The sequence below is a fragment of the Alosa alosa genome, chromosome 2, assembly GCF_017589495.1.
Source record: "Alosa alosa isolate M-15738 ecotype Scorff River chromosome 2, AALO_Geno_1.1, whole genome shotgun sequence".
Lineage (NCBI taxonomy): Eukaryota > Metazoa > Chordata > Actinopteri > Clupeiformes > Clupeidae > Alosa > Alosa alosa.
Genome location: NC_063190.1, coordinates 2,200,571 through 2,226,576, shown reverse-complemented (window position 1 = coordinate 2,226,576; position 26,006 = coordinate 2,200,571). Strand labels below are relative to the sequence as shown.

At 39.4% G+C, this 26,006-nt stretch overlaps 1 protein-coding gene across 4 annotated transcripts in view; it reads right to left on the bottom strand.

Moving 5' to 3' along the window:
• aspg (asparaginase homolog (S. cerevisiae)) overlaps positions 1-26,006 on the bottom strand; it is a 62,041-nt gene that overhangs the window by 11,152 nt on the left and 24,883 nt on the right. For 3 of the 4 annotated variants that reach the window (XM_048235657.1, XM_048235637.1, XM_048235647.1), the window contains 11 exons: positions 24,917-25,042; positions 21,964-22,047; positions 21,622-21,748; positions 21,149-21,261; positions 11,914-12,099; positions 11,583-11,693; positions 11,361-11,480; positions 8,228-8,323; positions 6,907-7,070; positions 4,300-4,386; positions 3,855-3,954 (listed from right to left, as the gene is read on the bottom strand). In XM_048235657.1, the coding sequence (XP_048091614.1) occupies positions 3,855-3,954; positions 4,300-4,386; positions 6,907-7,070; positions 8,228-8,323; positions 11,361-11,480; positions 11,583-11,693; positions 11,914-12,099; positions 21,149-21,261; positions 21,622-21,748; positions 21,964-22,047; positions 24,917-25,042 (1,314 nt within the window). Of the gene's footprint in view, positions 1-1,643; positions 1,829-3,854; positions 3,955-4,299; positions 4,387-6,906; positions 7,071-8,227; positions 8,324-11,360; positions 11,481-11,582; positions 11,694-11,913; positions 12,100-21,148; positions 21,262-21,621; positions 21,749-21,963; positions 22,048-24,916; positions 25,043-26,006 lie in introns of all 4 variants that reach the window. The other variant, XR_007192545.1, reaches the window with a different exon arrangement.

Genomic DNA, 26,006 nt, shown 5'->3' with positions numbered 1-26,006 from the left:
AATTGCATTTCGTTGTTTCTGTACTTGTACTCTGCACAATGACAATAAAGTTGAATCTAATCTAATCTAAAAGTGTGGGCACGGTAGAGGGAGTAACCATCACATTGGTAACTTTTCTGATGTCTGCCAACTGTCTTGGAACAATAGAAAGCATTTAGCAAGCCAATAAGTGATCCACTAGTATGTTAGCTAAGGTTGCATTCAAAACGGTCCCTACACTGAATTCCCTACTCCCTACCCACTGCACAGGGTGTACAATTCCCATAATTGGAATGCCCTGCTAGTCTTAGGGTTGCAATAGACAGGGTTCCCACCCATTTTCACTGACAAAAGACCTTGAATGACATTTCCATGCTTTTTCACAGCCTATAACGAAATTGCTTACTGTAAGCCACAGGTTGGGGCTAATTATGACATGTTACTTAAAGGGACACGTCACCCATTTGCATTAAGCTTTATATCGTTAGAAACCCAGTCATGTTTTTGAATGGTCGTTCCCTCATTTTTCCTTGAGACGGGAGAAATATGGTTTTCAGTGTTGCAGTTCCTGCTTTCAATGATGTAAAAATCGTCATTTTGCGTCATTGAAAGCAGGAAGTCCCATATCTTTGTTAGGGGGTGAGACTACAAACACTCCTTCCTCATTTTCCCAGGGGGTGGGACCCACTCACGCTACAGACCTATCAGTGGGTGGGTATTCACTTGCAGAAACTAAAAGATATGGCCGCCATCTTTTTTCTTTAAACTAAGCTAACAGGCTAGGCTCTCGCTTTGTGGAGAAAGCTGAAAAGTAACAACGATGGCGAATGGTAATTTTTAAACTAATATGACAAATGTGGATTCCAATCTTTTGGAAATTGATCTTACAAGGATACAAGGATACAAGGAAGTTTGTCACATGCATATAGTTACTGGAAGTAAGAAATGCAGTGAAATTATGTCTGGCGTCAGCCTATTTGTGCATTAATGGGGGGCACATAAGCCTCTGATGGAACATCCAGTTGAGAGTGGTATTTTCCCCAAATAAGTATATATAAGTATATATACTTTTTGATCCCGTGAGGGAAATTTGGTCTCTGCATTTAACCCAAACGGTGAATTAGTGAAACACAAATAGCACACAGTGAACACACAGTGAGGTGAAGCACACACTAATCCCGGCGCAATGAGCTGCCTGCTTCAACGGCGGCGCTCGGGGAGCAGTGAGGGGTTAGGTGCCTTGCTCAAGGGCACTTCAGCCACGGCCCACTGGTCGGGGGCTCGAACCGGCAACCCTCCGGTTACAAGTCCAGAGTGCTAGCCAGTGGGCCACGGCTGCCCCCAAATGTCCTAGCGAGCTCATTTGTTTGCTTGACTAACTTGCCTGGTTGTTTTGCTACTTTGTTTCGAACATTGATGAAGCATTATTACCCACAATGATCTCATGCAGGATGTCTACGTTTATTTTTTCATAGCTAGATTGTAATGAAGGATCCGATTAGTCACTTAACTTGAGGTTTTATGTTTTTTTTTTATTTAATGTATATATATATATATATATTATTGATAAATTGTAAGATACCCAATATCCAATATCTCCCGACCCTAAGGTTGGGAAACGGTGCTGTAGAAGTAATGACTACAGTATCTCCCTGGTCCTTTACCTGACATGCAACCCCATATCATCAGTGACTGTGGAAACTTTCTTGTTTTCTTCAGGCAGTCATCTTTGTCATTGGAGTGGCACCAAACAAAAGTTCCAGCATCATCTCCTTGCCCAATGCAGATATGTGATTAATATATGAATATCACTCTCATCCAATTTTCAACTTCTCTTCTCTTTAGTCCACTGAATGTAAATAAAAAATATAAAGATGACGTTTGACAAAGTTGAAACCTGATTGATGAAGAATACTGTCCTACATTAGTGAAGTCTATGCCTCAGAGAATTTAATCAGTAATAAAAGCCAGAAGAGGTGCAACAATGTACTAATTATGTTGTCTTAGGTTTGTGATTCTATATTTTGTTCCTCTACATAATCTATAAATCTCTAAAAAAATCTCTAAAAAAATAAATTGCCAACAATTACTAAAAAATGTTTTGGATCTGTTTTACAAAGCCAGAATGTTCATCTGTTTTTTGAGACGCATCTGTGCTTTGTCTTTTTCTAAAAAAAAACAGCTAAATGAACATCCTCCAAGTGTGAGTCTAGTTGCCATCTAACTATCATTTAGTCCCTAGGCTAACTTTGTATGCTATAAGCAAACGAACAAACAAAATTCCTCCTCATATGTGGTGGTCAATTTGTTATACGTGCTTCTTTGAGGTAACTGGCATATACATCCGTATTTTGGGGTTACATAGCACATATAGTGATTGTATAAGTATAATAATTACAGGCTACTGGATGTTTTGTGTCTGGGCTGAAGAATCAGTAGAGAAAAACTACAAAAGAACAATACTTGACAGTCAGAAACATTTCATTCTAATATTTGAGGGACTGGCTCTTCATCAGTATCTGATTCCTTCTCCAATTCTGGCTCAATCATGCACGCCTCCATGTGTATTGCTACAGTAGGCTAAACTGCCATTAGAGCATAACTTACTACACTAGATCTTAAATTGAATAGTCGTTGGCTGCATGAATTAATTATTCATGTGGATGTCCGGAAAACCATGAGGGGCCGCTAAATCTGCCAAAACTAACCGTTTTATTCTCCAGCGTAATTATAGGGTTGTACCTTCATACCTTCAGATATAAGCACCGAAAATGCACCAGGACAATTTTTTTTCAGATTAAGGGTCTGGCCACGAGTAATGAAAATGGCCCAATTCGAGGGGCGGCACCAAGCATGCATTTGAAACTCTCACTGCACGCAGTTGGATAACGCTACGACCAATCACAACAATTCATCAGTGTCAGTCATCAGTGTAGCTCGCCTTTGTCCCGCCTACACCGATTTGATTGGTCCCTCTCGCTCGAGAGGATCATTGCTCGTGGCCAGAGTATCTTGCAGGCACAATTTAATTGTGCTCTCGCGAGAACTCTGGATTTCCAGGGTAACATATGGGTGCAAGTATATTAGTATATTTGCTATTTAAATAACGTACACACAGTAAAATAGGGCGACAAGTCTTTTCTGCTTTTTACTGTCATAATTCCCAAAGTTATAAATACATACATACTGGATTGGTATGTGTGCCTTTTGGATACTAGACACTTGTAGCTATGTAAGTTAAAGGAATTATCCGGAGTAAAATGCACTTTAGATCAATTTGCGGATGATTGGGAGTACATACGTTGAGTCGCCGTTTAAAAAAAATAAAAAAAAACATAGTCCAGTCCATACAACTTCATTTCAATTTCAAAAGAAATACTGGACTATGTTTTTTTTTTTTTTTTAAACGGGCTTAATTTAAATTGTGAATTTCAGAGCACACTTGGCAATCGACTCCTACGGACTTTCCCCTAAAGATGGCAGCAAAGATGGCAACATTTCCGGAAAGGTACTGGCTTGATGAAATTCATTCTGGACTCTCTATCCAAATGTTGTTTGGAACTGTAGAAGAGGTATAAAAATAGCGTTTTGTAGCGGCGAAATAATATGCCCTTCTCACTTCCACGCTAATGAGTTTTGACTAAAAATGGTAACATCGAACTTTCTCAAAACACATCCGAATGACATGATTTGGATGTCAACTCAACGTATGTACTCCCAATCATCCGTAAATTGATCTAAAGTGCATTTTACTAAGGATAATTCTTTTAAGTTTTTTCTTGTGCACTTGTATTTGATTGTTTTTTTTTGGTCCTTCAGAATAAAAATCAAAGTAAAAAAAAATATGAGTGCCAAATTATTTAAAATAAGCTTACCACATCAAATGCTGTCTGTCCATCATAGCTAGGGATGCTTAGATCCACCCCAGCCAAGGCCCAGATCTCTAGACCTTCAATATCCGAGCTTGCTGCAAGACTGAGGTGAAAAATACAAACATACAGATTAGCATCAGCACAGACAAGATCAGTCCACCCTGTCCAAAACAAGTTTTGTATGTTTTTAACAGTAAAATGCTTACAGTATGTGTCTGGTAAGTCTCTGAATTGGCATATTAGCTAATGGGTATGATTTATCCTAAATATACAATGAAGTGTTTTGTGAGAAATAAGGCTATCTTATCTTGTTATTTGCTATGGTATGTCTGAAAAGACTGGAGTTTGAGGTGTATGAATGTGTGTGTGTGTGTGTGTGTGTGTGTGTGTGTGTGTGTGTGTGTGTGTGTGTGTGTGTGTGTGTAAGTGTAAGTAATGCTTTCAAAACCTGCACATCTCTGTTCCTGCATCCTCAAGCTCACTCTGGGAGAGATGGGCACCAGTTTTCCTCAAAAGTTTTACAACATCTTTATGTCTGATGAAAAGAGAACAGCAGGGAAGAGAGAGAAGAGAATAGACAATAAATGAAAAAGTAGAGGGAGTATTTTAAATATTGTAATTAAGGTTCAAATACTGTAAAAGCAAATTCTTAAATAATTCAAGTTCAAAAGTAGCTAGAGATATTTGAATTAACTTAACTACAAGCCTATACTTCAAACTGACGCTCATTTGACGTTGATCTGGAACATATTTGATGGGGTCGTCATTGACAAATTATGGGTAACACTACACTAAAGTGTGTAATAATGGAGCAGTGGAAAAATGAAAAGTAAAGTTAGTGTCTCAAGTGAAGATCACAGTAAACCAGTGAAGAACAGGACTCGTTGGAAGTAGTCCGATGACCACCTGTCAGACTTGTGAATAAATGTTTGGGCCACAGCATATTTTGAGAATTGAAATTGAGCCTCAGCATGAGAAATATATGAGGAGTTGACGCTCATATTCAAACTTGCAGCGGTCTCTCAATTTTGAATATGACTGTCAACTCATTTGAATGTCACTCAGCGACGGTAGAATGACATCAGACAAATATGCAGTTGTCAATTTTTTTCCAGACCTGTATATATGAAGAGTTCAGATGCAAAACCAGTGCTCGAATTATGTGGGAGCCAGAGGGAGCCGAGCTCCCTTAGAATGAGGACTGGCTCCCATGAAAACAACAAAGTCAAAAATCTGAGGGGGTCTCTTATCTGAAGGTGTCTGGCATTGTAATTTAATCTTAAACAACGCTCATTATCCATCCCTATGCGATCTCTTACCATTAAAGACGTTAAATTAAAATATAGGCTACTACTGGAGACCTACCCTACGCTCTTGAACGCAGTATAACTGCACTTCACCACCACACCACTAGACTATACAGTATGTGCAAAACGCATACGATCGATTTTGACAGCACTCGCAAGTCCGAAGAACTCATCCTGCTTTGATGCGAGTGTTTTGTGTATTTACATAGGCGTTCATTGGGCTAGCCTACATGGTTTGATATGTGCTGAAAAAGTCCTGTTTGCTATTAAACTTGCGCTTCGCCTCTTCTACTGTATGTTTATTGACAAAGTCATTCATTATGGCCCATAATACAGCCTACTTCAATGATTGTGTGAATTGATCTGTAGCTATCCTCTGCCATTTAGAGCTCCGGAAAGTTCCCAGATATTTTGAAACATCTTCTGTTGCCAGAATATTCAATGGCTACCCGACAACATCTCAGTGCAAATTCCAAAATTGTTTGTTTATTTATTTCCACACACGAGACGACTGAACACCCAGGTGTGTACAGTAATGTGTACATTAGCCTATAATACTAGAACATACAGTAGTTTGGCTGAAATGGCTTTATTAATTTCTGCCAGTTAATGCATTTTCCCTGTGTATAAGTTAAAGACTACATGCATTATTATGTTTGACACTGAGGATAGCTTATCTGAGAAGGTGGTCTGGTTCAAATGAGTTACGGTGTGAAATTGAGAATGGCACTCCCGACTAAATCGTTTAGTCTATTTCTTTGTATTGTGAAATTGAAATGAAATATGGACTATTGCAATCAATCATATGTTGAAATTAATTAAAAGGAATCGATTTCTATGAAAAATCTGTCTGTTGTGTGTGTGTGTGTGTCAAGTTATAGGGCCTACCATGCACATACTGCGCAAAAGTGCCACTCGCGCCTAGGCTATTTGTATCGCCTTTAGGCTATGCACAGGATGTGCCAACTTTTTATGAGATAGAGAGACCCCCTTAAAGACAAAAAAATAATTTGAGCCCTGTGCAAAACCCTCTAAATCCATCTGACCACTTTTCTTTTGAAATTAGCCTTTTTTTTTTAATCAGGCTCCTGTAGGTTTTTGCCTGCAAATCGAGATTTCAGACCAGGAAGAGAGTGGTATTTAGCAAGTTTTGATTAATGTGTACTATGTGTGGAGAGCAGAGCATTCACTCACCATCGTTATCTCGTTTAGGGTTTAGAGGCTTTTGCATCTAACCTTCATATATTATATTGCATTAAGATTTCTGACATTTCTGAGTAAATGTGTTGGCTATCCAAAACGTTTCTTTCCAGATCGAGATGGTACTCGAAAACTTTCTTCAAGGTTGGCAGGCCTGCTATGGCACAATTCAACAGGGGCCTTCACTGGGTCATTAAGCATAAAGCAAATCATAAAACTGCATGTTCCTTAACAATCTCAAGACAAAGGCACTCATGCAAACCACACAGACATCCATAGACACAGAGCCCCTAATTGTTATGAATAATGGAAGGTCCCAATGAGCTTTTGCTCATTTTTATTTTGAAATTCATTTTTATTTCAGCTGAGCGCCTTCCTTCTCTGACACATACTGTAGTGTTTTATGATTGAGTGTATGTACCCATGTAACCAAGAAAGATTATTTCAGCCACAAAGGATGGTTCTTCTTACACATGAACCTTCACTACAAATGATCCCCACAAGCACACACACAAAGCCATACACAGACAAACACACACCAATATCACCTGAATCGCATAGCATTGCGTAATGGCGTATCACCATAACGATCCTTGGCATAGACTGTAGCACCATGACCAAGAAGATACTGCACTACTTTGAGATGACCCTCACAAGAAGCAATGTGTAGAGGTGTGCGGCCATCATAGTCCGCCATGCTAAGGCTGCTGCCCTGAAACACATAGACCAAATATTAACTTCAAGTATCAACTAGAGTTTATAAAGTCTAACTACTGACAGGAGTTTAAAAAAACCAAAACCTTACAGCTATAATCTCAGCCATATGTACACAGAATGATAACAATAACATTATCTCTATTTTCTCTATTCTGCTGTCCAAGCAATAGTGAGGGATACTTTGTCCAGCAGTGGCCAGTATTTCTGTATTATAGTTGCTGTATTATATAACGGCATTATGGCATGCAATTGGATGACTTATGCAATACTATCAATTACCAGAATGTTTGTCAGAGAAAATGTGATACCAGTAGTGTAATAGGTACTGTAGAATTAGATGCATCTCACTTGTACTTGAACTGAGTGCAACCATATAATACACAAAAGGTTCATTCAAGCCATACATGCAGCTACAGGGCAATTTGTTTATGCTATGATTGTCTCTAGGATGTGAATCAACACAGACCAACAGCTTACTGTAAAAACTTGATTAATAGCTCGGATTTTTATTTGCTTCAATCGCCGTACTCAACCTGCTCATGCTTGGGACAGGCGTCTAATTCCTTTCACACAAACATTTTCCACAGCAAAGATGGGAAATGCTATCAAATTTATTACGGTATACATAATCAAAGAATAGACCCATATTTGGACCTTTTAGCAAGCAATGCTGAAGCAAGCAATGTTGAGATGCAGCAACTAACTTTTGTATCCATTCGTGGCACAGTAATATAGAATTAAATGCAGTCAATGTGAAGGTTGTGTTGAGTTTTACAATGAGTTTTACCATCAAATGCGATTCAGCCAATCATCATTGAAAACCAAAATGATCATTTTTTAAAATCACAACAAAGTATGATTTTATTAAGTGCTTGTAGGCTCCTTGAGGACGTAATATATTGGCACGGCCTCAGAAGATATTTTTTAGAGTTGCCAAGCTGCCAATCAACACTCACACTGAAATGGTTCCATATATAATTTACATAAGTAAGCATATACAAATATTTTGCTGTTAGAACATTAGAATATTTTGCCACATTAGAAATACTACCTTAGAAATGTTATGGTATGATTTTTCAAATGTGCCACGGAGGCTTTTAAATCTGCTCCGATTGGAAGAGTTTTCTCAATGCAAACCAAAATATCACTAACCATTTCCCTTATGGCATCCAGAGCTTCAACGTCTCCAATCTTGGCAGCTGCACAGGCCAAGCTAGGATTCAGGGCATCACGAATACCCTCCAGCTCCTTGGAAAACAGACATAGCAGATACAATATCGGACTACCAGATATTGGACCATCACTTCTGGCCCACTGTTGGAACACCATACAATAAAAAGTATAAAGTATATTTGAATGATTCAAAATGATTCAAGACGGTGGAATGAGCAAAGCACCGGCAGAATGTCAGATCTGCCCTCAGTGAACAGCAAGGTGTGAGAGGTTTCAACTTAAGTTTATACAATTCTACCTTTTCATTAGGTTCATTTCCATTAACATTGAAAATGTGCAAAGGTGGTATTTCAGACGTATCAAAATAGCACTATTTAACAAAAGTGAAATGGAAACACATTTTTCCACATTTAGGTGAGTCACATGCCACTAAACGCATTAAAAAAGGTGGTGTGTTTTGTGTGGTCTAATAAGACAGGATTATTTTTAGAGGTGGTTGAAGTTGAGGACGTCGGTGCATGTCTACTCCAAGCAGTAACAAAATGCAAGCGTTTAATAATGTTAAATGTGGACTATGCCCTACCAGAATTGTCACATATTGTTCCTGCCAAGCATAAGGGTTTGGCTTTCAATATTTTTCCTCCCTTTACATTTTTTCTGACCCCCTCAATTTAACTACCATGACTTTTGGTTGATGGGATTGAAGATAAACTTAAAGACTTATCAGTTCACATTCGTAATTGGGTCATTTTGTGTCAAATCAGATAAGGTTGTTGCTGCACCATCTCAGATTTTGTTCAATCCTTGTCTAGATCATCAAAGGGTCCTAAAACCAAGGCCTGTGAAATATTTCTGTGCAAATCCGACCTTGAAATTCTTTAATTTTTCAGTTTGTAAAAAGTGCCATGTTTGGTCATTAATATTTTCCCTAGCCTCTTGAAATTTTCGAGAGTGGAAGACCAAAAAGCATGTGCAAACAATTTAAAGTCTGTACTTAATGACTCCTGACTCAAAGGGCCCTAGATTTCGGTAAAAAAGGGCACAAAGTGTGATATTGAGGGTATTAAAAACAGTTTTTTTTTTTTTATTTGGTCTCAGTCACTATTTCAACTTCAAATACATCAGTTTATTAATGTTTCCCACAATTTGAAGTCTCAATATATTATATAAAATAAATATCTAAAATATTTATTTCTTTATGAGACTTTCCTTTTTCTAAAATAAATTTGCTTTCCTTCAAGGTTGGATTTTTCCTAATTTCAAATAAATAAATAAATAAATAAATAAATAAATAAATAAATAAATAAATAAATAAATTTTTAACAAAAACACGTTGCTCACAATTATTGGCACCCCTGAAAAATCTTATATACAAAACCTAACAGAAGCATTTTCCTATCTAATTTCAATTTATTTAAGTTAATCAGAGTGTCTGTGAACTTTCAGAAGTAGTTCATGACTTTCTTTTTCACTATGGTATGAAAATAAAGTCACACAGAGGCTAAATCCTCTAGTCATTTTTCAACATCAGAAAGACAAGATAATACACTAAACTTAAATAAAAAGAAAGTGTGTTGACAGTCAGAGAGAATGTCTATGAAAACTAGGTAATTTGTTGAAAATACCTATATTTACAGTTAAAACAATGATTAAAAAGTTCTAATCATCTGGAAATGTGACAAAAATGCTTGGACAAAGACCCGTGGTCATCTTGCCCCCACATACAGTATGGAGGATGGTAAGATAGGCAAAAAATTCCATAAGAACCCCTGTTGGAGAGTTACAGTATATATAGTATAAAGTATAAAGTATACTCTTTTGATCCCGTGAGGGAAATTTGGTCTCTGCATTTATCCCAGTCCGTGAATTACACACTCAGCACACAGTGAACACACAGTGAGGTGAAGCACACACTAATCCTGGTGCAGTGAGCTGCCTGCAACAACAGCGGCGCTCGGGGAGCAGTGAGGGGTTAGGTGCCTTGCTCAAGGGCACTTCAGCCGTGCCTACTGGTCGGGGTTCGAACCGGCAACCCTCCGGTTACAAGTCCGAAGCGCTAACCAGTAGGCCACGGCTGCCCCCAGATATCATCTTCGGGTCACCAAGTCCCCCAAAAAATCTTCAAAAGTGACCTCACTGCTAATAGATTATTTGGAGGGCATGCCAGGTAAAAGCCTGTCCAGTCATTTCATTACCAATGTAAACAGCAGGAGTTACTGAATGGTACAGTGACTTTGTGGAAGTGTGGTCTATTGTCAGATGAAATGAAAATTGCGCTCTTTGGCAAGAAACACTTTAGGTGTGTTTGGCATACATAGAAGAATGACTATACTGAAAAGAACCCCATGCCTAATGAGAATTATGGCCAAACCCTTGAACCAAAACAAACGTCCAGATCAAAACAAATATGGTTTTCTGAACACAAATTCAAGCTTCGGACATTGCCATCTCAGTCCCCTGATCTAAACTCCATAGAAAAACAGTGGGGTGAGTCAAAGAGGAGAATGCATAAGTGTGGAACTAGGAATCTGGACGATCTGGGGAGATTTTGTAAAGACGAACGGTCTTAAATCCCTTGCTTTGTATTCTCCAACTTTTTGGGGTGTCATAGAAGAATATTACAAGCTGTTTTATTGGCAAAGGGAGGCTTAAGAAGATATTACAAGTAGGGGTGCCAATAATTATGAGCAACGTGTTTTTGTTAAAAATATTAATTTCTTTATGAGATTTTCCCTTTTCTCAAAATACATTTGCTTCCCTTCAAGGTTGGATTTTTCCTATTTTTTTCATTGTGAGATGAAAATAAATCACCAAAAGATTATTTTTTATACCGGTTGTTAGTCAACTTTAGCAGAGGTGCCAATAATTCTGGAGGGTACTGTACGTATTGACAACAGAATTACATTGACTAATAATGTTCAAAGCCTTTAAGCTACACCATTTGTCACAATACTGGGAAGAAATCCTTGAATTTCCCCTGGGGATCAATAAAGTATCTATCTATCTATCTATGAAATGAAACCAACTGTTCGTACACAGCTCTGGGATGAGTAGGAGATCTACCCAGCTAAACTTGTTAGGTTCACAGTTGAAAAGAAATCTTAAAGTTTACCTCTTTGCAGCTGATTCTAAGGGACTTAGCAATGACTTGGATGAAACGACTGTCTCTAAGAGAAAGCTTGGCTCCACGTAGGTCAGCAATCATTTCACCACGCAGATTACGGCTCAACATCTGCAGACAGAAAATCAATAAATTATACATTAGTGGAGCACATTAGTGGAGAAATACTGATAGTTTAATAAAAAGCTGAAGTAGAGATATCTGCCTGCATACCTTCTTCTTATCTAGTTGAGAAATATCCTTAGCCAGCACATACGATAGTTTAGACAGAGCAGCCTCAGGGGTCATGTCACAACCAGCCACCAGACCGGCATCACTAAGGGACTGTAAAAAGTGTATGCAGATAAACACTGATTAAAGTATAGACCATACAGGATGCAACAACAATAAGGAAAAAAGGGAAAAGTGACAGGGGGTCTTGTGTGACCGCCATTGATATTGCCTAATTTCATTACATTTTCAATGCCTGTCAAATTTAAAAGTAGTGTGTGCACCACTAAAATGAATAAATAACCTTAATTCAATATCTTCAATGCATACTCACCTTTCCTGTTGCATATGATGTGGTCACAGAACCCCTGAGGCACTGGGTGCAATTTATGATGATCACCCCCCTATCGGTGGCTTTCTGGAACTCTGACAACAAGTCAATGCGACTGTTTGGAGCATTACCACTTCCATAGGTCTCTAGAACAATGCCCTCCATAGGTGGTTGCAGGAAAGCCCTGACCTTATGAACAAATAACAGGCATATCAAAAGATTTAGTGTAAGCAGTCAGTAAGTAACAATGCATATGTAACTATGGCTATGATCACTATAATACAAAACCAAGTTTTGGTGCAGAAAAACATTCTGAAACTCTTGAGCTGGGGGCCAGATTTAGGTACTTTTGTGTTTTTGATGTGCTCCGAAATTTGAAGACTGAAATCAGTGACTGCAAAATCAAAGTATTCAGCACACGTCCAGTAGCAAGTAGTAAACATCATATTTATATTTTCTTCCAAAAACCACAGCATCACAGCCACATGTGGACAATATATGCAACAACATACAATATATTGTAAATAAAATGCCAAACTTTTTGCTTGCTTCATGTCTTAGGCATAACTAAGTGGTTTCAGCTAGAGTGTGGCTACCCGACCCGAGCCCGACGGTACCCGACGGGTTGGGTCGGGTTCAGACAAATATTTGTTTATGTAGTCGTAACAACGCATGTGCATGTGCAACAAGGCGACAAGACGGGTGATGTTTGCAGATTTGTCACTTTCTGATATGAACTGGAGACAAACAAATACAAATATGCATGACATATTTACATGTCTGTAGTAGGCTACATGCACTGGACCATGAATATGCCACCAATAAAATAAAATACCTAAATAGCGTAATATTAACTCCACGTGAACTGCTACTAAATTAAACTGCTTACATGATACCTGCTTGCGCCATGAACCAGCTGGTGGCATGTAGTGAAATTTATTTGACTTTTACCGTTAAAAGAAGTCAGCTAATGTTATTATGAATGTAGCAAGTAAATATGGCTCATCATGTTATCTGGTTGCCGTGTTATCTTGCTACAGATTCTCATCAACGGGACTGAGGTGGAGCATGTCACCAGCTTTAAGTTTCTGGGTGTCCACATCTCTGAAGACCTCTCTTGGACCCTCAACACCTCTACCCTGATCAAAAAGGCTCATCAGCGTCTCTTCTTTCTAAGGAGACTAAAGAAGGTGAATTTCTACCGCTGCACCATCGAGAGCATCCTCAGCAACTGTGTCACAGTTTGGTATGGCAACTGCTCTGCCCATGACTGGAAAACACTGCAGAGGGTGGTGAAAACTGCTCAACGCATCATCGGTTCCTCACTCCCCTCCATCGAGGCCATCCAGGGCAAGCGATGTTTGCGTAAGGCGCAGCATCATCAAAGACTGTTCTCCAACCACAAACTGTTCACCCCACTCCCCTCCAGGAGGCGTTACAGGTCTCTCCGCACCCAAACCAGCAGCTTCAGAGGAAGCTTCTTTCCTGTGGCTGTCACCCTACTAAACTCTAGCTCTGCATGCCGGTGACATCCAACGAACTAAGCCCCCATCACCCCCCGCCCGATGCCTCCTGAAAATGATAACCAAAATGATTTTTCAGACTTGTGATGTCTGCTGTTCAGACCCTGAAGGGATTTCTTTTCTGTTTTTGCTTTTTGTGAGAGTGTTTCTACTTATCTCAGTAAGGAAAATAAATCAAGAGCCTATGTTGAGTACAAATATGTCTTCTGAAGGCTTAAACAGAGCCCAGCCAAAAACTCCAATAAAATTTGTATCAACTTTGAGGGACAGCTATGACCATGCAGGATTATCCAGACCAAACGTGACGATTTTGCTACATACTATTCCTATTTATGTACCAGCATGCAAAATTTGAGCCTCCTACATGGTTTAGTTCTTGCGCTGTGGGCTTGTGAACTTTGACAAAAAAAAGAGGCCGAACAAAATCGACACCCCCCTCCCCCTGTAAAACTGGCTGTATCTTGGAAAGTCTTTCATAAGAGTAATTTTACAGTGTGTCTCCTGGGTAACATAGGTACACCTGCTAATTTTTTCAGAATTTTTTGAGACCTAAGTGCGTGGGCCCTGGTTGAACTGACATGGAATGACCCCTGTGTCATTTAGGCCAGATAGTAGTGCTGCCGCGATTAGTTGACTTAGTCGACCTAATCAACCATGAAAATTAGTTGACGGCAATTTATTTAATCGACGATACATTTGACTATTGACCGCCTATTTATTTTTGGTTTCCCGTCTCAAACGACTCACTGTAATTATTATTAAGTTATTAACTCTATGTTATTAATTATTGAGAAGTGACCTACAATGACTGTCTTTGGATGTTAAACTGGCTACTTACACTCCCCGCCATGCACGCAAGTGTAAACGCTGCGGGCCTTCCTGCTTTCAGGCAGAGCTAAGTGGGGGGAGCTAGGCTAGTCCAGACTGACTCATATGGTATTATGGATATTGCCAGTGTTGTAGTCAAGTCACTGTGCATCAAGTCCGAGTCCAGGTTTGAGTCTCCAGTGTTCAAATCCAAGTCCAAAAGCGCTTTGGCTAAAAAAGCGTCTGCCAAATGTAATGTAATGTAATGAGTCAGTGTGGAGATTCAACAGATTCAGATGGAGAGTCTTTTTAGTTATTTCAAATAAATAATTAGTTTGAGCAGAGCTTCCATTTGAGCCTAATATTACAACTCGATGACGATTTTGAAACATTGACATTTAAAGAGCCAAAAATTGGCGGCCATCTTGAATTTGAAGGTCAAAAATAGGTCAAATCAATAAATCTACATCATTTATGAATTTCTTGACCCAAATAGTCTCAGAAACCATGTGTAATGCAGCACTGTGGACAAAACTATTACAAATTTCATTTCCAGCATTGGCTTACGGCAGCCATTTTGGATATAGGGCTCTCACAAAATTTCCCCACATTTTTGTAAGGGGCACCCCGGCTAATTTTTTTCTTTAACCTTTATAGATGACAAATCTAGTGAGAAACGAACCTTCGCTCTCCACGGTCTCGGAACTGCTATAGATGACCCAACTAAAAATGCTTGATTTCATTGCATTCTCTACATTTTTAGCTAACTTTTCATGTAGCCTACCACATCAGCATTTTTGTTCAGTGAATCTTTTGTAAACTGCTTTACAATTACTGTCGGGCCCACCTCCTTCCTTCAGCTTGCCACCATTCACTCCTTGTCTTCATTAGCATTCCTGGTAGAATTCTCAATCTTTTTGGCCTCTATGTGTCCAGTTGCATAGTCTGTTGATTCTTGGTCTTGAATTTTGTGAAATAAATGTCTAAATAAATGTATGATTTATATATGTGTTTTTTCTCTTCATGAGGCATTTTTTGACTGATGCGACTTATACTCCGGAAAATACAGTAATTGACCTGCATTGCAATTCTGAACTTAAAGCCAAGTTCAGGGAGGTGAGTGGAAAAACAAACAAGCTTGGACAATTTTTGAGAGAATTGCCCCCCACCTTCTCTGAGCTTTCCAGGATGTTCAAGTGGATCATGTGCCTCTTTGGCAGCACCTATGTTTGTGAAAAGCTCTTTTCCACAATGAACTTTAATAAATCAAAGTTCAGGTCCAAACTTAAAGATGAGCATCTTAAAGCCATACTCCGCATACAAAGCGTCTCAGTTGCTTTCTCCCTCAAGCCAAATTTAGCTCAGCTGTGTGAGAGGAAGCGCTGCCAAGTCTCTGGCAGCAAGGAGTAGGAAGAAGTAAGAGAAACCTACGTTCTGAAGAACCGTTCATGTTCTGCTTGTTCTGACTTGTTATTATTAAAGATTGAGAAGATTGGATCGGTTGTACTTTTTTTTAATACTTGAAACCCTTTTTTATGGAATACGCCCATCCACACCTAGACTCTAACTCCAGCGGCCCCCAGGTAAGTTGAGTTTAAGACCCCTGTTTTAGAGCCTTTTGAGATTTGGTGGGAAGACTGAAGCCCATTAAAGTGGCCACAGGTATATCTGTGTAATGGTGGACTACTTTACTAAGTGGGCCCAGGCATACCCACTTACATCCAAAAGTGTGAGGGAAGTGACTGCCTGCATTTTGAATTGGTTTCTATACCTTTGGAGCACCCAAAGGGCTCCTAACGGATTGGAGGAGAGGATTTGTTAATAAGGTTTGTGCAGTAGCTTGTCACCATTGCTTAGTTATGAGACAGTGTGCAAACTCCTGCACATGTGTTTCTTGTCAAATTCAGCAAATAAGTCCTGTCATCAAGCTTTTCATTTTAAAACACTGTTACTTACTGATGTGTTCTTTTATATTTTATTACAGATCAACTTTTCACTGTGTAAGAAGCTTGACATACACAGAAGCTTCTGTTCCCCATACCATCCCCAGATAATTGGTCTGGTGGAAAGGATGAATGGGACTATACAGAGGTATTGATGGCATAGTTTGTCAAGTAATCTCATTTTCTTTAGTAATGTGTTCAACCACTTTTTTTTCTTGCAGAGCTCTCACAAAGCTGGTGGGCAACAAGTCTACACTCTTCGTACTGTGAACCAAAAAACATTTTTTTTTTTTTTTTTTTTTTTTTGCAAACATCATTGACATTACAGAAAATGCAACACTACGACATGCACATGAATACTACATACGACAAACAGATGTACATTACATAAACACATACTGTAACTTAACAAGACATCACATTGACTTGGCTTCCACAAACATAACACAACATAACATTAATAACAGAAAGGCTAAGGATGATTTGCGTCCAGGATGATTACAGATATGATTATCAGGGATGAAATTGATGACCGGAATGAAAAGAAGGGGGATGGGGGTGCGGATGGTAGCTCTGAGAGTGTGAATGAGGTGGTGTTGGGATGGGGGGTGGGGATGGGGGTGAGGGGTAGTGAGTATGTGAGGATGTGTATGTGTGTGTGTGTGTGTGTGTGTGTGTGTGTGTGTGTGTGTGTGTGTGTGTGTGTGTGTGTGTGTGCATATGTATAAGGCTGGCTTGCTGTTGGGCCAGGAGGAGAGAAGCTGGAACATAGAGAGGGAGGGGAGGAGTTGTAATTATTCTATTAATGATAAGTATAATAATAGGAATAACTGATTGCCTGGTTGATTGCCTGACTGATTGCCAACCTGGGCACCCATTAATGGCCACAGTTCCACCCAGCCCCCGCAGTTATACTGCGACGAGCTGACAGAGGGGAGGACCTGCGTGCCACCCATCGCCCCAGGCCCCCAGCATATGCACACATCCCCTACTACCACGACCAACCACACCTCGCCCCCAGACCTTTACCCAACACGCCCCTCTTGACCTAAATATGTACAGTATGTGAATGGCTAGGTTGAGGGGTCTATCTAGAGTGTAGCATTAAAAGAAGTGGGCATGCATGGTGAATATCTGTCATGATTTCCCCATGCACACCACACTTACCCTGTGTAAGATGTATGCCTCCTCAATGTGTGCATTAAAATAAGTGAGGCATGCAGATAGACACCTGATGAGGCATCTACCTGCACTCCACTCTTACCCTAGCCTGTTTTGTAGTTTTTGTTTATGTATGTCACCTAACATGTAGTGCAATTAAAAGAGAGTAAAGCGTGCTGTGTGCTTCCAGGACAAGGCGTGAGCATGAGCGTATGAGGAGGGTGCACACCGGGGGCCCAGGGCCAATAGATAACCCACAGGACCCAACCAATGCCAAAACCACACAGCGACCCGCCAGGACCGAGTCTCCCAAGCCATCCAATGGGGCCCCGTCAGAATAACGATGGGAGAGGCAGAGAAAAAGAGTGAAATTAGTAAAGTTATCAGAGAATGTAAATAAAAGGGGGAGGGAAAGAAGGGGATGCTATTTATATTACTACTACTACTACTAATAATAATAATAATAATAACAATAATAGTTCCAGCTACCCTCCCCTGCCCAGTGTTCGATGATATGTGTATCTGTTGATGAAGTGTGTTATGATGGTGCGGAGATGGAACTCAGGCAAAGAGGGTCAGGACTGTAAGTAGGTGATAAAGGGGTACCAAGGAGAGGTTGTATCCTGAGTATTGATTAAGTTTGTAGTTGATAGGTTTTCTAATGATATATAGTCTGTTAACAAGTTTTTCCAATGAGTGATGTGAGCTTTTTCTTAGATTTCCAGTTCATGAGGATTGTTTTCTTGGCGATAGTCAGCGCTACCAGCAGTGTTTTATTGCAGGAGTTGCTTAAATTGACTGTGGATGTATCACCAAGTATGCATATGGAAGGGGATGCTGGGATGTGACAGCCAAAGATGGAAGAGAGAGATTTTGTGACACTCACCCAGAAGTGGTTGATTGGAGTGCAATGCCAAACCGCATGAATGTATGTATCTGGGTTATTTTGTGTGCAGTGAGTGCAAAGATCCGAGCCAAACCCCATTTTAGCCAATTTATGTGCAGTGAAGTGGAATCTGTGAAGAACCTTGTATTGTATTAGTTGTAGATTACTATTCTTTGTCATGAGGTAGATGTTTTTGCACATTTTGGTCCAGAAGTCGGCACCGGGGAGTAATTGATAAGTCTGATTCCCATTTGTGATATGGCAGGCCAATTGTTTTTTCTGAACGAGATATAATTTTGTAAATTTGGGAGAGTATTTTTTGGGAGAGGGAATATTAAGCAGCTCTGAGATTGGTGGGGAATGTCAAGGTTAGCTGTCTGGATGTTAATTTTCCTAGGATAGATGATTTAATTTGCAGGTATTGTAAGAAGTGTTTACTCGATGCCGCGGCTTCTGGACCAAACAGGAAAATGAGGCCAGATTATTGTCTTGAAGAATGTGTTGAAGGTGAGTGATGCCCTTTCCCATCCATGTGTGAAAGTTAAGTTTTTTTATTGACGGTGAAATCTGGGTTATTCCAAATCGGGCGAATTGATGGTGCTATAGGTGAATCAGTGATGTGGTAGAATCTCCACCAGGCTGTCAGAGTAGCTGAAATTGTTGGGGCTTTGAAGGATGGATGTTTTTTGACCGACTGACTGCAGAAAGGGAGATCTGAGATTTTAATTTCTTTACAGATTGTTTGTTCTAGGTCTAACCAGGTGTTGTCTGAGGGGGTGGGGTGTAGCCATTTGTGGATGAAGTGGAGCTGGTTGGCCAGGGCATAGTGCTGGAAGTGTGGGGCCTCAAAAAACATTTTTCAACGGAGTTCTCATCCTAGTTTTTCATGTTTGGAAGAGAGGCGCGTTACCATAGCCAGATCTTGGAGAACTATGAACCGAGTCATTTCAGCTGTTGGATTGTGTTGGAGGAATCCTGTGCCTGTTTTCTGTGTCTGTTACTTTTCTTTTCATTTCTACAGGTTATCCATGAAGTAGCAGAAAAGCTGGCTGTAATTGAGTAACCACCAAGCCCTGCCTGGCATGGCCAAATACAATGCCTGTGGCAGGAGGGGGTATGTAATTGACTCTTACCAAATATCTGCCACCTGGCAGGGGTCAACCAAGGGTCTGCGGAAGGGCGAGTATTGTTCAGCTTTTATTAAAAGCGTGTGTTTTGGGCACATTTCATGACTAGAGATCCCATTTCTGTAGCTCTGTCCTTCGGATTATGACCTCCTCATTGGGGCAGTGTGTGAGCGGAACCATCGGACATTTGTAGTAAGTTGGCCAATAATATTATCTTGATGATGTATTTTAGCTGTTTTGTGTGTACATAAATGTTGTATTGCTACTTTGTTAAGACCATGTATCGAAAAGAGCGGAGGGCACTGGCAGTTTACCCCTTTGGTGCCAGAGAGGAGGCTATAGCCAAATGCTCACACATCACAAGGTAACTGCAACTGTGTCAGTATTTATTCAGAGGCTCAATAAGTATCCTGCACTTAAAGGAGAATTCCGGTGTGATATTGACCTAAAGTGTGTTGAAACATGATAGTGAGTGTGAACGTATGTCTCATAGCTCACCTCGGCTTGTCCCCTGCACTCAGAAATCTGCTGCTAGTTAGCCAATGCTACCAACAGTGTTTTGTTGTGGTGCCTCGGGCATCGGCCTAGCCATGCAAATAAATCACTGTTTTACACCATTTACGAGGCTCAAAGTAGCTCCATACTTCATTGGTAGACTTCCGAGGGCCTTGACATTTAAAACGAGACATGGAGAACTTTGAAAAAGCACTTGTAGTTTATTTGCAAGACGATTTATACAGACAGTACCTTAAGGAATTTTACCGTTCAACGCCATCTTGAATTTAGTCACGATAAATTCGGCGAAAGCAACCTAATGAACAGGTATGATAAAGGCTCAGATTCCAAAAATAATTCAGTGTAAAAGCATGGATTCAGTTGCTTCCAGTAGCAGCAACTGGAATCCATGCATTTCCACAGAATTATTTTTGGAATCTGACCCCTGACTCCATGTCTAGTTTTAAATGTCAAGGCCCTCGGAAGTATGGAGCTACTTTGAGCCTCGTAAATGGTGTAAAACAGTGATTTATTTGCATGGCTAGGCCGATGCCCGAGGTACCACAACGAAACACTGCTAACTAGCGCCAGATTTCTGAGTGCAGGGGACAAGCTGAGGTGAGCTATGAGACATACGTTCACACTCGGTATCATGTTTCAAGACACTTTAGGTCAAAATCACACCGGAATTATCCTTTAATGTGTGAGGACCATAATGATGTCATATAAATGGTAAAACCCTTCACCATACCTAGAGATTGGCATGGTTTTTTTATATATATATATATATATATATATATATATATATATACGCTCATTGAGCTCAATGCAAATCAAACCAGCTAATAGGATAACTGAAATAAAACCATGCCAATCTCTAGGTATGGTGAAGGGTATGTGATGATGTCGGGCTATTTTAATTCCAAAGGCCATGGGAACTTCAGGGTATCAGGATGCATAGTATCCTGCGTGCTGAATGCACACTGCGTCCTGTGTGCATGCGTGTGAGTGTGTGTGTGTTCTTGCGTGCGTGCATGTGTGTGTGTTAGAGATGGGCAACGGTCGTTGAATAGTCGGAATCGCGTCGAATTTTGAATAATGAATGTGAGAGAGTGATGAAATGAGTTTGACGTCAAGTTCATGTTGTAGTCTAAGACCGTCATTCCTGCAGCCTAAACATCGCTTAGAGCACCTTTTAACATTTTAAGAATCAACGATCAACAGTGGAGGAGAAAGAATAATGGAACCAATGATCAACAGCGGATGGGAAAGAATAGTGAATAATTTGCCATGTACCGTCTCTGCCGTAATGCCAGGAAACAGACGCAAGAGGCCGACATTGCGATTCATCTGAGTGTTGACCGTGAACTTGGCTGTAGTGTTGGCCCGCCAGACAGTGTCCCAGTTGACTGTAGTTGTCAAAGAGATAACACATTGAAATTATACAGGTAAGCTTTGTTACAAGAACGGCTTAGAATGCTATTCAAATTTTCTATATGGTTCTAAATACAGAATAACATTTAACTTTCACAAAATGCAGTTTTGAAAATATTCCACTAGGTTGTATTAATCTCCATTTGTTACATCAGTTGATTTTTATTCTTATCAATCCATAAAAATGCAAGGAAATGCTGCAAAACACCTTGAGACCTACAGAGTATGCAGAAATATTGCCAGACAACTTGTAATTGTTCATTTGGAATTGCAGAACCACTGTGGGCCTACATGTTTTTGTCTGAAAACAGATGTTCCTGTGCTAAAAGTATTACTTTTTATGTCCACTTCTTCAGTGGCCAATGGAGCAAGATTTGGAGAGTTAAAAGCGTTAAAACTCCCAGCATCCACTTTTGTGACACGGTTTCCTCGGTACAGATTGTGATGGAAGTATAGACAAACCTTGCAAAGAAAGGGATGGGAAGGAAAGAAAAGGATAGTCAATGAAAGTTTGAGTAGAAGCAGATGTATTGACAACAACACTTTAACATGCAGCAAAGTATACAAAACAGATAATAGTTTCCCTCTGCTGTATGTCTCAGTTTCCTCCTACTTAAGCTGAATATAATTTAAAATTCACGTTAGTGAAAAATGTACACTATAGTGGTGTCACTCACCTCTGGGATAACAAAGTGTCCTGCAATCAAAAGTGCTCCCAGCAGGTTGTCTCTACCATCATTTCTCATCTCATATATGGGAACCTTAAAAGCCCAGTTAAGAGTGGACAATGATTATATATTAGGATAAATTTGGGTCATTCCGTGTCAAATCACCCAGTGGCTGGCAGGTCACCCTCTCCCAAAAAATCTGAAAAAAATCACAGGTGTTTGTAGACCAAACCTATGCATAAATCTTAAATAGTATATCTGTATCACTAATGGTTCCAAAACTACAGCCCTTTGAAGTTTCAAGTAATTTTAAGCATCGTGGTGAACAATCCTTTTTGTTCAACTTCCAACATTATTGGCTCTTTTGGTATTTCACACACATTAGTAAAACTATGTGAATAGAAGTACATTTTCCTGTTGAATTAAACAATCCAATCAAATCAGGTGTATCTTGTGTAATTCCCCATCTGCAAAGCTCTGAAAATGGCTATAAATTCATTATGTGAAAAAACATCACCACCTTTGAGGGCTTGTCATTCAAAAAGTATGTGACACAAATTCATCAGATTTGTTTCCCACTCATGTATGGATTATAAGGTCATGTCCATGCATTAACTTTGGTTGTTAACATTATCATATTGTCAGAGCATTTTTATTAAATTGGGCTTGATTTTCAAAAAGCCCGTTTTCATCTTCTCATTTCACCACGTGGACAGTTAACAGGATTTTTTAAAATTTTACCATATATCATTCTGTATGTGAGGATCATCTGCCCAAAATTTGGGCTTGTTGCTGAGTTTCTTCATTGAGATAAGATTTTTTACAAATATTGTCTATAAATCCACTGAATTTGTACTTTATCTGCAGTACCACTTTGCACCACATGTGGTCCTCTTTCAATACAATGGAAGTCAATGGAAGAGTATGACGAGTCACTTGTTTGCTGCACATATCCAATCTAAACACACAGTTTATGGTATGGTTTCTAAAATTCAGTGCATTGTCAAATGCAGAAAAATCAATACTAAAGATTTATCATCTTTTTACAAATGCCTCTTGGATCCACAAGTCCTCAAACCTTGTTAGGAATACTTGTGATGGAAACACACATGGTCATCTTCATCAAGTGAAGAACTGAATGAACTGAATGAACTTGATGAACTGAATTTTAGAAACCCATTGTTTCTTGAATATGTTCCAACTTCTTTCCCAGATCACATGGAGACAAAGCACTGATCTCCATCTTGATGCTCTTTGTCTATGTATCACAGAGGACTGCATCCCAAGCATATGACGATGGATATAGACTTTGCCTAACCAGCTGGCTAGAAATTATTAAAGTGCTCACATTGGCACTGATAGGTTGAAGCTGGTGTAGAAAACTCATTACAAAGATGGTAATTATGCTAAATCCTCTTGCTGCATGTATGATGACCAGTCAGTGTTATGTGTGTATAATTTACTTGATCAGTTTATTTTCTCTAAATAAGATTTATGTATGAGTAGTATGTTGTTCATGTTGCAATAATTATTTGGACCAATTCAACTATGAACCATAAACTGTGTGTTTAGATTGGATATGTGCAGCAAACAAGTGACTCTCTTGCTCTTCCATTGACTTCCATTGTATTAAAGGAGAATTCCGGTGTGATATTGACATAAAGTGTGTTGAAACATGATACCGAGTGTGAACGTGTCTCATAGCCCATCTCGGCTTGTCCCCTGCACTCCAAAATCTGGCGCTAGTTAGCCGATGCTACCAACAGCTTTTTCAATAGTGGTGCTTCGGCATCGGGCTAGCCATGCAAATAAATCACTGTTTTACACCATTTACGAGGCTCAATGTATCTCCACACTTCATTGGTAGACTTTCGAGGGCCCTGACATTTAAAACGAGACATTGAGAACTTTGAAAAAACACTGGTAGTTTACTTACAAGACGATTTATACAGACAGTATCTTCACGAAGTTTAGCGTTTGCAGCCACCTTGAATTTAGTCACGATAAGTCGAGCGACGAGTAAGAATGAACAGGTATGATAAGCGATCAGATTCCAAAAATAATTCTGTGGAAATGCATGGATTCCAGTTGCTGCTACTGGAAGAAAGTGGAATCCATGCATTTCCACTGAATTATTTTTGGAATAACTTTTGGGCAGATGATCCTCACATACAGAATGATATATGGTAAAATTGTAAAAAATCCTGTTAACTGTCCACGTGGTGAAATGAGAAGATGAAAACAGGCTTTTTGAAAATCAAGCCCAATTTTTAAAAAATGCTCTGAAAATATTAAAATTATAACAACCAAAGTTAATGCATGGACAGGACCTTATAATACATACATGAGTAGGAAAAAAATCTGATGAATTTGTGTCACATACTTTTTGAATAAGAAGCTAATGTGTGTGAAATACCAAAAGAGCCAATAATGCTGGAAGTTGAACAAAAAGGATTGTTCACCACAATGCTTAAAATGACTTGAAGTTTCAAAGTGCTGTAGTTTTGCAACGATTAGTTATACAGATATACTATTTAAGATCTATGCATGGATTTGGTCTACAAACACCTGTGATTTTTTTCAGATTTTTTCGGAGAGGGTCACCTGCCAAATTGCGCTGAAATTGGGTGATTTCACACGGAATGACCCATTTGACATATTTTTACATTTTATTTGAATATGTTTTAATAGGTGCAGATGGATATAAATAGTGTTGCAATGGGTAAAACAAACATATCACAAAGCTATGTAAAGGAAAGTGCTTTGTAATTCAAAATAGCAGATATCAAAATAATAAGCACTTGTCTACTCCTGTTTAGGTCAGAGTAAAAGATTCAAATAATTTGGAATCCAAGTTTAACATATTACAATGATGTACTTTTGATTTTAAAAAGTTATAATTCATACATAAAGGGGTCACAATCGAGTCTTCTTGTCAGTGTGGTCTAGAAGAAATTGTCACCTGTGAGCCTGTGAGGATAACTGGCTTGCCCAAATTCTCACACATGAAGGACAGAGCTGATGCTGTATAGGCCATAGTGTCAGTGCCATGCAGGATCACAAAGCCATCAAACTTCTCATAGTGTTTCTAGAATATAAATACAAAACAAACACATTCATGCCAACACAACATTCATTTTGACAAAACTAATTCAAACACTGCACTGGCTTCTTAGCCTGATATACAGTAGCCACACTCAATTCAGGGTTCCCACTCTAAGTCAAATGTAAAATTCCATGACTTTTCCCTGACTTTTCCTGACAAAAAACCTGAATTTCCATGACTTAGTATATAATGGTACAATATACCAACCAATGATTTCAGAGCAGCCATGTACTGTAGTGTTCAAGAATCTTTTACTTTTTTTAGTGCAGGATATGAATAAATGGACAAAGTTGGACCTGTTAAATAAGAGTTCACCTGCCAAAGGGATCAATTTTCAACAAGTACAAGCTAAAGGCAACAATGAACAATGCAAAACTAACTAAAACAAAAGGCTTATTATGCACACATCACATCACATGGAATTTTAAATAGCCTAATAATTGAATGCTAATGTCGTCCACATATTGCAGTGTCGGAACCGAGGGACGTATGCAAGGTTTACAGATGGCATACACGTCTCTACACCCCGGACACAGTGTTGGCAACTATTTCAAATGGAAAGTAGCTAAAGCCAGCTCCAAAAAAATTGCTAGATGACGACTAATTTGCATATCGATGACGTCAGCACGTCATGCCCCAAAAAAACAGTGATGACCCTTTAATTCCCCTTTACACTTACATACACTTAGGAGGACACTTACTTGAGGAGTTCGTCAAGTAGCACCTCAATGCAAAACAATCCGGAGTTACGCCAGCTAACTTTGGTAACGTTTTGTTGAGCCTACCCTATGACCGACTAACTGACCGACAAACTCCCTTAATAAATTGACTACATTTGTTGCACACTTGAAACAAAATGTCTTCAAAAGTATGTAGAAGGTGGTTACATTTATTTCCATTCCAATAACTTCACACATTACATTTCTGTTTGCACTTGTAGGCTATG